Consider the following 13,101-nt stretch of genomic DNA (forward strand, 5'->3'; position numbering starts at 1 on the left):
AACATCATGAATCATGTCTTAAAATAGATATCATTACACGTGTTACACTCTAAGTTTATTCTAAATTTTATAGAATTTTTTATAAATCAACTTGTAAGCTTAATAAAGATGTTATGAAATTTTGTTTGATATATACTTTCTAAAATAAAAATGGTGGAGAATTTATGAATTAGACATTCTGTTTTCAAAAATTAGTAATTGTTTTTTATTTTTAATATATATTTTATTTTAAAGATACTGTACAGAGAGATTGCAGTTACATGAGCAAAGTAATGAGCACATTTCCTATCAAGCATTGTTACCTGCTCGTTTGTTTTTCCCCTACTATCCCTTCCTAGTAATTGTTTCTATAGGATGATTTTTCCAAAGTATTAAACTGCAATTTAATGAGCTGCATTTTTATATAAACTGCTTTCCTTATTTTTAGGTGATGGTGTTTGTACATGCTCGGAATGCCACTGTCAGGACAGCTATGGCTCTAATAGAAAGAGCAAAGAATTGCGGCCAGATTTCCTGCTTTTTACCCACCCAAGGACCTGAATATGGACATGCAGAAAAACAGGTAAGATGCAAATAATAGCAACATGTCAACAACTAGCACCCTCAGAGGGCCACATGTAGCAGATATTAAAGGTCTACCATCTATATAATTTTAAGAAATCAGTTTTACAGATTTATTAACTTTCTCACTGCATAATTTTTCATTAGCGCTTCCATCCATATGGTTCTAAGTGAAGTACTGTTCCTAATGTTAAAAAAAATTAGTTAAAATATAAAATACACTTAAATGTCATCAACTAGGTTAACATCTAGAATAAATACATAAATTTTAAAGTTCTCAGTTTTAACTCCTAAGATTTATGTTGATAGGTATAATCTAAATAAGCAAAAGTTCTTTTTAAGAATGTAAAGGAATCCTAAGAACAGAGGTATGAAATCAGCTTTCTTACTACTCTTCATGTGCCCTAAAGACTAAAGAGCCTGGGGAACACCTCATCCTTGTTAGGAAAGCAGAATCTTTAGTCCCACCTCAAGTTTACCAAATAGGAGTCCTTCATTCAGATTCCCAGGTAATTTTACACATTACAGTTTAAGAAGAATTGATTTGGGTAATTTGAGTATTAAATATCTTAACTTCAGTTATTTCAATACAATAATGATTTTGATCAAGATTGCATAAACTCAGGTTATCACTCACTCTATTTATAAGACATATAAAAGTAGTTCTGCTAATTTCTCAAAACTAATCCTCTAAATTAAGTTTCATCTAAATTCAGGGGAAGGAGATTATACATACTATAATCTTACAGCCAAGGTGGGCATGCTTTTCTAATTAAATTTTTATTAGTACTTAGCCAAACCCTTTCCTTTGTTGTCTCTGACTTCTTTCTTGTACTACAGGAGAATTAAGTAGTTGTGACAGATTATACGTCACTCTGTCCCTTTAGAGAAAAGGTATACAGACTCCAATTTAAAGCTATGAAAGTAAATTAAAAATCACATGGTATAACTGTTTACTGAATAGCTACTTCCAGACATTATGTTGTGCATTTTCCCATGATTAGCTTATTATAGTATAATTAATTACCCTTACTGCACTGTGAATTCACCATTTTGTTTTGACATTTTAAGTTCTGACTGTCCTAAGCTGATGATAGTTGTTTTGAGCATTGGATTTCTCTTTTCAATTTAGAGTTACAAAATATGTTCATTTTTTTTATTTTATAATTTTTTTTATTATATAACATCTATTTTACTCTTGTGTTCTTGCAGTTGTTTATCAGTCCTACATGAGAGTTTTTGAAAAGTTTTGGTATTCATGAATCTTATTTCCTTTACAAATTAAAAAAAAATTAAATAATTCTGTTTGAAGCTAAGTCTTGAGAGCCACCTTGTGGATTCCTGGTTATTTCATACCCCTCAGTTCCAAGAGCTCTTTCCTTTCTAGATATTTTATAATTATTATTTAATTTTATATAATGTGGAATACTTGCATATTGCTTAGTATTGCCAGTCATTGCTTTTATTGGGAATATATCTTATTCAAACCCTACAACAACCTATGATGGAATTTTCTACTGTTATTACACCTCTGTATTCCATATCTGTAATTCAAGTATGGCATCAAATATTCTCAAACATGTCGTTATAATTTATGTAGAGCCATTTTGAGATTGTTTGTTAAAGGAACTGTTACCAAACACTAATTTATAGTATAGGTACTGAAAAAGTATTGGAAATTAGAAGTTTTAATAAAGTTGGATAGGGTTCAAAATCCCTAGTCATTTTTACCTGCTGTTACATTTTTTATTATACTTGATTTTTATTCTGATTGCTTTTGTTCTTGTAAGGCAGGCATTATCATTGATTTTATCTGATCACTTTTCTATCCTTTAAAGATTACTACCCTCCCAAAAAAGGTCCATTTTATAAATAAAGTGAAATGGAGACAGTAGGTAATTTTGCTAGTGACCCTGTCTGTTACATAGTAAAGCATGATTTGAGCCAGTCTGGCTCCTAAGCCCATAGTTTTCATGATGCTGTACCCCATTTCTTCAGAAGCAAACTTGGGTGGGACTTGTTTTCTGGTAGAATCAGTACTTAAGTTTAAATTCAGAACCCCACCATTGAACTACAACCCTAACCCTTCAAATCTGGGACTTTTTAAAACATTTAGTACAAAGTCTTTTTTTTTTTCCAGTAAAACAGAAGACTGTTAAACCAAAAGATACTTTTTCTCAATGTTTTCTCAGTACTCCAGAATTTATGATTTTTTCCTAGTGCTATTTTTATATTTCTCATTTGATAAAGTTCCCTTTGAATGTGAATATTAATTTCCAAGAAATTCCTAAAAAGCTATTATTGTGATGGTAGGAAATATTTTATTCCTGTGATTTTGAAAAATGGAAAATTAAATGTTTGAAACATTAAAATAAAATTAGAAAGTAAGGATGCTGTGTAGGTGCACAGAAATTTATCCTCATGGTCCCCATTAATGGAAATGTAGCTAAGTCCCTACTATGCTGCAGTGATGCTTCAACCCCAAGGGTTTATTGTAACTTCTTGACTTTCTAAGTAAGGCCATTAAAAGCAGGTTTTTGCAATGTTATTCAATACAGTAACACTTCATTTGCATAAATACAACTACACTCATCTTATTATTCATATGCTTATGTTTGTGTGTGTATGCACTTTCACATGTGTGAATGAATATAACAATGCAATTCCTTTATGGTTTCTTTGTCTTAGCCACAGCTGAAATGAATCTTGTAGCAATTTTATCTTAGAACTCTTCACTCTATTCCAGTCTTTAACCTCACTGTCACCCCCAGAATGGAAAAAACAATAACAACAAAAAAAAACCCTGTATTTCCAAATTGTCCAATGAAATAAAGTAGCATGAAAAACATAAAGTGTCCCAAGAATAGTTTCAACTATGGAAATAAGCTAGAGTATCTTATCTCGGGAATCCTCTTTGAGACCCAGTGGAAGAGGGCACATGAACACATGCTTTTGAGATTTCACCTTAGGTATATACACAGTTTGGAAATTTACTTTCTTTTCTATCAGAGAATTTTCTTTGTCCCTTATCAGTTCCCTTCACCTTGACAGATACTAAGCCTTGCAATCTTTTCCAAGAAAAGATGAAAAGAAAGAGTTAATTTACACCAAGCGTTTTTTGTTTGGTTGGTTGGTTTTGGTTTTTTTGTGGTCATGGGTCTTGAACTCTGGGCCTGGGCGCTGTCCCTGGCTAGCATTCTACCACTTGAGCCACAGGGCCACTTCTGGTTTTCTGATGGCTTATTGGAGTCTCAAGGACTTTCCTTCTCGGACTGGCTTTGAACCATGATCCTTCAGCCTCCTGAGTGGCTAGGATTACAGGTGTGAGCCACCAGCGCGCGCCCAAGATTTTTTTTTTTTTTTAATTTAATTTAAATTTTGCTGGTATGGAGAGATTTGGACTCAGAGCCTCATATTCTCACTCTGCTTTTGTGCTTACAGCTGAAAATCTACAATTTGAGCCTTTTGCTGGTTAATTGGAGATGGAGTTCTATGGACTTTCTACCCAGGTTGATTTAAAACCATTATTCTCCAGTTTGCAACTTCCTTAATAGCTAGGATTACAGACATGAGCCACCAATGCCTGGCCAGCACCAACATTTTTATCACAAAACAATTTTTTATATGAAACATTTTTCTGATGTTAAATGTAGCCTTCACACCTAACAGTGGAGAAATTTAAGAATCATTATTTTGAACTTTAAAACATGGCATTCAATTCTAAGTTAACATGTCAACTTTAATTCAATAGAGTGTTTCTATTCATTCAACCTGAGTGCTTTTATAAATAAGGCAAAGCTCCTACCTTTGAGACTTTTAACCATTTTCACAGGATTAAGAAGTAAATAAATATACCTATATGTGGAAAGCAAAAAGTGAAACGTGACTTTGGAAAAGAATAAATAGCTCAATAGGAATACAAAAAAGAAGTAGATTAATTTTGGCCAGTAGTCCTGGATTTCTGTGGACAGTAATAAAAGTAAAGGAAATTAAAAGGAGACAAGAAAGGCTGTAACAGAAAAGTGTGGATATATTTGGAGAATAAGTATGCTCCTGGACTTGCGATGGAGGCAGAGAATTATCAGCATGTTCAAGGCTTACCTCAACAAAACAAAGATTGTTCTTCTTTTGTCTAAACATATGTTATATGGAGGGTGAGGGATGTAGGTTTGGGTCAGAATTAAGATGACTTAACTCTGTGCTTAGGCTTTTGGACTTATGTGAGTGTGAACACACTGAAGATTATTGAAAAGCTGAATTATAGACCAGATCTCAAGGCTGAAAGGGAAGATTCATTTTTCTGTAAGCCGGTGTATCCAGGGCACTAGATGAAGTTCATTCTACTGTAGTCCAGCATGTAACTCACTTTGAACAAATAAGGTTCCTTCTTAGAAAACATAGTAAGTAGCATTGATATTTTGTCTTAATTTCTTTTCATTGTTTTTTTTTAATTTTAATTTTATTGCCAAGGTGATGTACAAAGGGGTTACAGTTACATAAGTAAGGTAGTGAGTACATTTCTTGTCGAACTTGTTATCCCCTATTTCGTTTATTACTTAGTAAATTTCTACTGATACAACTTGTGTTTTAAAATTTATTTCAAATTTTATTAAATAAATTTCTTATGAAAATAATCCATACATATTATTAAGAAACATTTTGGAAAACATGATATTTGCCATGTTATTTCTCTCATTTTAAAATATTTGAGTATGGGAAGCTTTCTGAATACAGACAGGTTAAATATTAATTCCTAGCCATAAAGGGATTTATAGACACAACATTTAAAGATCAAAAAATCACCTCTTCATAATGTGATTTTAAAACTTTTTAAGATGATCAAATTAATAAAGTACAAGTTAAGAGGAGGTTTCTTTTTTTCTAACTAGTAAGATCATCCTATAGTAATAAATACAAGAGCCCTTGTGGGAACCAGGATCATCTTTAAAGGGAAATGTCAGTACTGTCTTTGTCCTAAATTAATATGTATAGCTAGCATAACCAGACTAGCATATGGAAATTGACTATGGCAAGAAGTCCAATATGTGTCATTATCAATGGATTGTGCTCACATAAGTCTCAAACTAGTTACAGTGGTGGTCACATAGCAGATATGTGATGAGTGTGAGTATATTACCAGATACTTGTCACCAGTATAAATAGACTACTGGCAAGCTGCATTAAGAAAATCATATGTTATGTCAGTCAAAAACTAGTAAAAAAAAAAAAGCCAGATATAGTGACTGACACCTGTAATCTTAGCTGTTCAAGATACTGACATTGAGAGGAACCCAGTTCAAGGCCAGCCTTGATATAGGTATAGATACATATAGCTAGGTGGGTACAGTGATGCATACCTGTCAACCCAGCTAAATGGAAATCATAAATAGGAGGATGATGATTGAAGCCAGAACAGGCAAATAGTGGAGCCCTATTTTGAAAAATAACACAACTAATAGAGGATATAGATATGCCTTGTTTAAAATAGAAAATAAATTTATATAAGAAATAACTAGAAATTTGAAATCATTTTTCCTGGCTTTTTGGTGTGTGTGTGTGTGTGTGTGTGTGTGTGTGTGTGTGTGTGTGTGTGTGTGTGTCAGAGAGAGAGGGAGGGAGAGAGAGAAAGAGAGAAGGGATAACATATAATCATACTTAATCATGTAAAATAAGCGATCACAAATTATGTTTCTTAAAAATCTTAAAACTAATATATGGGCTACGATGGTTGATTGGAATGCAGCATAAACGTGTGGGGTAACAATGAAATCTCCCTTTACATAACTAATGTAAGATATTTAAAAAAAAAAAAAAAGGAAAAGAAAGTAAACTGAATTTTGAATGTGTGGTACATCAGTTGACAGTGGCCAGTGCCCTAGCATTAGAAAGTCATTCTCACACTTAAGAGACAGGGAGTCAAAGTGATTAAAATGTGGAGAATAATGCAGTAGCAGATAGCCACAGGGAATAACATGATCATTGTTTTGTTTGTAAAATAAATCCATATCTTGGGAAACCAGCTAGAAATGTGAATTTATTGGGAAATATTTAGAAAATATTTGGAATTGGTTCATGGAATATGGAGGATTTGGAAGAAAGATTAGGAAGTTTCTGATTTCTAAAAGGTGTCTGACTACCTTACATTGCTGAGAGGGTAGCTTGGTCACAAAAAGAGGAGAATAGTAGATTGGGATCCATTTGGAGGGAGGTCATGTGTTTATTAGGACATGCTGAGTTTGAGATGCCTCTGATATTAGAGATGGAGCGTAAGCATATGGTGGAGTCTAGTGTATCAAAAGAGCATTCTAGTTTGGAGAAGGGAAGTGGATGAGTGTTAAGGAGCTTACCTACAACTCCAAAGGAGCTTTGATATATATATAAGCCAGGCACCAATGGCTCACTCCTATAATCCTAACTACTCAAGAGACTGAGATCTGAGGATCGCTGTGCAAAGCCAGCCCGGGGAAAAAAATCTGTGAGACTCTTATCTCCAATTAACCACCAGGAAACCAGAAGTAATGCTGTGGCTCAAGTGGTAGAGTGCTAGCTGAAGAGTTGAGGGACAGCGCCCAGGCCCAGAGTTCAAGACCTGTGACTGACCAAAAAAAAAGATAATATATAAGAAATGAATCTATAGTAAATGTAAAATCTTTATATAAAGATAGATATAGAATATCTATCCCGATAACTATAGAATATCTAGTTATTTATATCTATAATATCTAGATCTATCTATCTAGATAGATACATAGCCCAGCCATAAGTGAAAAGCCAAGCAAGAACACAGGAACTGAGTTCAAGCACTGGTACCAGCACATGCACACATATTCACACACAAAAGAATGCAAATAATTTAGTATAAATCAATAAAACAATGAATATGAGGTTTCTTGACATGAAATAATCTCAGATTATCCAGCTGTCTTCTGAATAGATAAATTGCAACAATGACATGTACAAGACGTTATGTAGAAAAACAAACTTTACAACTTTGGTGGGCGTCAGGGGAGGGGGTAGGAGATTGGAAGGGAAACAAAGGAGGAGGCAATAATGAAATACAAATATATACTATATATATATAGTACTGCAAATACCTTTCTGGAAAAAATTTGATCCTTAATCTTTTGTGTATTAGATTAATTTGAGGGGCACCTAAATAAGCTCATCAAAAAACACAGAAAGGCTTTTAACCTCACCTAGGGAAATGTAAATTAAAACATGATCCAGGTCTGTGACAATGATTACAATTTAAAATGTGATATTCTACAGTAAAGCATGAAGCCACTGGAATTCTCATCATTATGGATGTAAATGTGAAGTATTACAGCCACTTTGTAAAATTCAACATACATTTACCATATAACCATATAACAGCTACCATATAACCATATAACAGCTCCAGTATTGCTATTTACACTAGAGAAATGAAATTATATTCTCTCAGTCTTCCTTTTTCTCTGTTGCACATGCATGTGCACACACACAGAAACATATGTATCCTAGAAACTTGGCTTATGAATACCCAAATTGGAAGTAATCCAAATGCCAGTCAATTTGAAATTAGATTACCGAACTGTGATATAGCCATCCATACCAATGAGTGCTACTCAATAATAGAAAGGAATGAAACACTAATGTATTCAGAAACTTGGGTGGGTCTTAAAGACATTTTAGCAGTTTAAGCTGTGTGAAAGAAACTGGTCCAAAAAGCTTATACATTATTAGATTCAATTTATATAGTATCCTTCTTTTTTCCCTCTCTTTCTCTCTACCTCTTTCTTTGAGAGAGTAGGAAGAGTGGGGGGATTAGAGATCTAACCCAGGGCTTTACACATGCTTGGCAAGTGTTCTATACTGAGCTACTTCCCCCACCCCAGCCCTATGTAACAGTTTTGATATGACAAAAAATAAAAGGTTAAAGATGAGTGCTTGTTATAAAGAAATAGCACAGGGTTATCTGGTTGTTGATGGTTTGTTTGTTTTGTGGGAGAGGGTTGATATGTTTTCATTTCAGTATGAAGCATCTGTTTGATATCCTGGCAATAGTTTCAAACTTGATAAATACTTATAAATATTTAAAACCATAATATAAAAAATAGTTAAATAAATAGTGAAAATAATTAATTTTGTTATATGATAATTTAAGCCTATGATTTTTTGTGTATATCCCTTGAGCCTCATCCCAAAGATTGTAGTGTACTTATATTATGAACTAGACCAGACTAGAAACGTGATATTCAGATTCAAAGATAATTAAGAATAACCAACAAGATTGTGGTCACAGTCACATATCTGTAAACAATGCACAGAATATTAAAATAGAAATAACTGCCTGTTAAGTGCTTCTTAATTTCTCACAAAGACCATGTCTATACAAAATCTTGGTGTCCATGGCATCTGGCTGCATGTCAACCTACCTTGTCAGCACTGTATCAATACTCCTGATCCACTTGCTGACTTCAGAGAAAATTCTTAAGGTAGTTATAAGCTTCCTGTTTTTAATTTTTTTCTGTGTCATTATCCCAGAAGGTCCATCCCATATAAAATAACCCCATATAAAATAATATTCCAATGTATGTGGTCCACAGAGGGCAACCATTTGAGCAATGTGAAATCACAGGACAGCTCTAGGCAATAGTTTTTAGTTTGTTCTTTTATTGTCTCCAGGTATCTACTCTTGAATATTAGAAAAGAAATATTAATTTGTAATTAATTTCTTAGCAAATATTTTATAATAGACTTTATGCTAAAGTTTTCTTGTGTTCATAAAAGTTGCTTTAAGCAGACCAGCAGTATTGTATATGGTCTAAACAAATTAAGGCAAACACAGTATGATCCAAATGCAGGCACTTGTTCAGTGTACTGTAAAATGATTTTACAGGCTGATTACAGTGTACAAAAGTAAAATAAGAATGCACTTTTTGAAACTTGAAGAAGACAATCATTAAGTATGTGTTTTGTTGTGGATTCTAATAAGCTCGGAAGTGGCACTGTGGCTTGAGCAGTAGAGCGCTGGCCTTGAGATGAAGAGTGCAGGAACAGCACCCAAGCCCAGAGTTCAAGCCCCACAGCCGACAAAAAAAAAAAAAAAAATTGACAACTCTAATAAGCTCAAAATGAAAGCATTGCTATTTATCCGTTTGGCCACTAGATGGGGGAGTTTGCTAATCTATTATAGTTTTGTAATTGTACATTTCATGAAGTACTGTTTTCTTATAGCACTTTCTAGTTAGCTATTTTTAATTTAGTAATTTGAAGTTGTGACTTAAGCTATGCATTGGTGGCTCATACCTGTAATCCTCGCTACTCAAGAGGCTGAGATCTGAGGATTGCAGTTTGAAGCCAGACTGGGAAGGAAAGTCAGTGAGATTGTTATCTCCAGTTAACAACCAAAAATGCGGAAGCGTAACTGTGGCTCAAGTGTTATAGTGCTAGTCTTAAGCACAAAAGCTCAGGTACAGCATCCAGGCCCTGAGTTCAAATCCCAGGATTGGCATACAAAAAAAGTTGTGTCATTGTGGCAATCTGGATTAGAACTCTAGTTTCTTGAAAAATCTCATTCCTTGCCAATATAATATTTATTTTAAAAATTAATAAAAACTTTAAAAACTCTTAAATTGTTGAGGGTTTTCAGCAATAGATATATAGAAAGAGATAGAAAATAAAAGCTTTCACTACAGAAACATTTTATATAATGTTAATCTATAATATTTAATTTTGCAGAATTTTTTCTAATATATAGTAGGTACCAGTGAATTTTCAGTAAGATCTGCTATGACACTTAACACAGATTGCAGATAAGTGTACCAAATCACATGTCTGCACTCAGGTAAAACCAAAGAACATATACCTGAACAAATGCATTTCATAAATAACTATATATGTCTACACACATATATATGTGTATATATAATATATAATTACTTGTCTTTTACTATCCATTGGATTAACTTGTAAATTACATACATATTCTAGTTATTACAAATGAGGGAAAACATGCAGCCTATGTTTCCTTGGGTCTAGCTTACTTTGCTTATTATAATTTTTCCAAGTCTTCCCATTTCCTTATGAATGGGCTAATAGTCTTTCTGATGGAAGCATAGAATTATATTGTGTATATATAATTATATAATTATGTAATGTATAATTGTGTATATATAAACAGCACTGTAAGCATTCACACAGTGAGAACAAAGGAGGATATTATTAGGAGAGGATCACAGTGGCTCCAAAGCTATATGCATATGACCATATAAAACAAAGCTATCAAAATTCCAAGAAATGGAAACAAACAAAAGGTTTTTTATTGTACGGTTTGCAGTCTTTTTTCTCTCACACCCTCCCCCACTTGGTCTATTCCTTTTTGTCACTGGTTTGTATTTTTTATGCTTTGTCTTGTATATAAGTTTATCTGATTTGGGGAGGTGAAGGGGAATCAGAAATAGTGGGACAAAGGGTAAACCAATTCAGCTGTGATATTCACACGACACCATTAGAAATGATTTATACAACTTGGGGAGGGAAGAGGGGCTTAGGAGGGGAAAAAGTGGAAGAAAATAAGAGAGAGGGTAACACTGTTGAAAAAGAAATACACTGATTACCTGACCTATGTAACTGTCATCCCTCTTTATATCACCTTTACAACAAAATTTAAATTAAAAAGAAAAGACATGATCAGTATGTTCCCATCAAAATCTCCATGAACACCACCTGAGGTGAAGACTGTTGGCTAATTACAATGAGGAAAGACCAAAGAGAACCTTAGGGTATCTCAGTAAAAACAAAAGGGAAAGTCTCCCAGTTAAACATTATAGTTGGTAGTGTGAAATTAGAGATGGTAAAATTAGGCCAATGTGTGAAATTAAAGATAGGATTATTTTTTATAGCCATTCCTCTTAAAAGTCCTGACACACCAAGGATGTTGGAGATTTGGAAGAGATGGATGAGAATTGATTAAGATAGATTGTCTCATATGCTGATATGTTGAATTAAACCCCTCTGTTCAACTACTTAACGATTTTTTTAAAGTTTATGACACACATTTATGGTTATTTCTAGGGTAATATTTTTGGAAAGGTAAGAAGCAGGTAACATTGATTGATTGATTGATTGCAGGAAGGGGCAACTAAATGGAGAGAAGCTGTTCATTTTGATTCTAATTTTGCATCATGTTTTGTTATTGTCTACTTTTAGGATAGATAACAGAAAACTTTTAAATGTGTTTTATATAAAACATTATGAACTAAGAATCATATCTTAAAAATAACTTTATATTAATTTAACAGATATGTTAAATAATAATTATTTTTACATACTAAATAATACTTTTATGTTTTATTAATGCCTACTCTAGGTACAGAAGTCAAGAAATAAGCAAGTTCGAGAATTATTCCCAGATGGTTTTAGTATTCATCATGCAGGAATGCTTCGGCAGGACAGAAATTTAGTTGAAAACTTGTTTTCTAATGGGCATATAAAAGTCCTGGTCTGTACTGCCACGTTAGCCTGGGGTGTCAATCTTCCTGCGCATGCTGTTATTATTAAGGTAGGGGCTTACTTTCCTTTGCACATGGATTTGTGTGTGTGTTTTAAAAGAAACCACTGGATTGATTTCTTTAGAAAAATACTTTGGTATGGTTGGTTTCATTGACTTTAAATGTTATCTTTATGCAGGACCAGAATTATTTTCCTCAGTAAAAATCCAGTTTATATTGAGAAATTTAACTCTATCACAGATGATGAAGGGATTAGTTAAAGTACACTTTTGAGATCTTGCCATATTTGCCCAATTTCACTATTCAGCACTTCAGGATTATATTTGTGTGTATTTATGTAAATTTTATTAACTTTTTCTCATCTAGGGAACACAAATATATGCTGCAAAAAGAGGCTCCTTTGTTGACCTTGGAATTTTAGATGTCATGCAGATATTTGGCCGAGCTGGACGACCACAATTTGACAAATTTGGAGAAGGAATCATTATAACAACCCATGATAAACTCAGCCATTACCTGACTTTGCTCACTCAACAAAACCCAATTGAGAGTCAGTTTCTGGAAAGCCTTGCAGATAACCTAAATGCAGAGGTAAGTTCTCATGAGTAAAAGGTCAAAATAAAATTTGAATTGGTTGCCATTTTGCAGCATTTAGGAATGCATTGTATTTCATGCATAAGAGAAACTAGTCTGTCATTATGGTTGGTTAATACTCAGCAGGATAAGTGTTGATACGAAGACCAACAAGACTTCATCTCTTTAATGATATTTTTAATCTATGAGGTTTTGTTATAAACCAAAATCCAACCCAGATAATACAAATGAGGAAAACAGCAATAAGGGTAATGAATAAATTTCACAGTATTGTGGGATAGTGATACTTTAAAGTCACAAGTACATTTTAATCTTCACGAGGAGCATTGTCATTAAACTATGATTTCTTAAATTGGGCTAGAGTATAATTTGTGTGTGTGTGTGTGTGTGTGTGTGTGTGTGTGTGTGTGTGTGTGTGTACATGTGTGTGTGACTTTAAGATTTAAATAAC

At 33.4% G+C, this 13,101-nt stretch overlaps 1 protein-coding gene across 2 annotated transcripts in view; it reads left to right on the forward strand.

Annotated features, from left to right (window-relative positions):
• Positions 1-13,101, forward strand: part of Ascc3 (activating signal cointegrator 1 complex subunit 3) — a 234,598-nt gene that overhangs the window by 98,596 nt on the left and 122,901 nt on the right. For both annotated transcript variants that reach the window (XM_042679521.1, XM_042679520.1), the window contains exons 14-16: positions 428-562; positions 11,915-12,106; positions 12,423-12,647. In XM_042679521.1, coding sequence (XP_042535455.1) covers positions 428-562; positions 11,915-12,106; positions 12,423-12,647 — 552 coding nt within the window. The remainder of the gene's footprint in view (positions 1-427; positions 563-11,914; positions 12,107-12,422; positions 12,648-13,101) is intronic.

The sequence above is a fragment of the Dipodomys spectabilis genome, unplaced genomic scaffold (assembly GCF_019054845.1).
Source record: "Dipodomys spectabilis isolate Male_0828 unplaced genomic scaffold, ASM1905484v1 ptg000053l, whole genome shotgun sequence".
NCBI classification, from domain to species: domain Eukaryota; kingdom Metazoa; phylum Chordata; class Mammalia; order Rodentia; family Heteromyidae; genus Dipodomys; species Dipodomys spectabilis.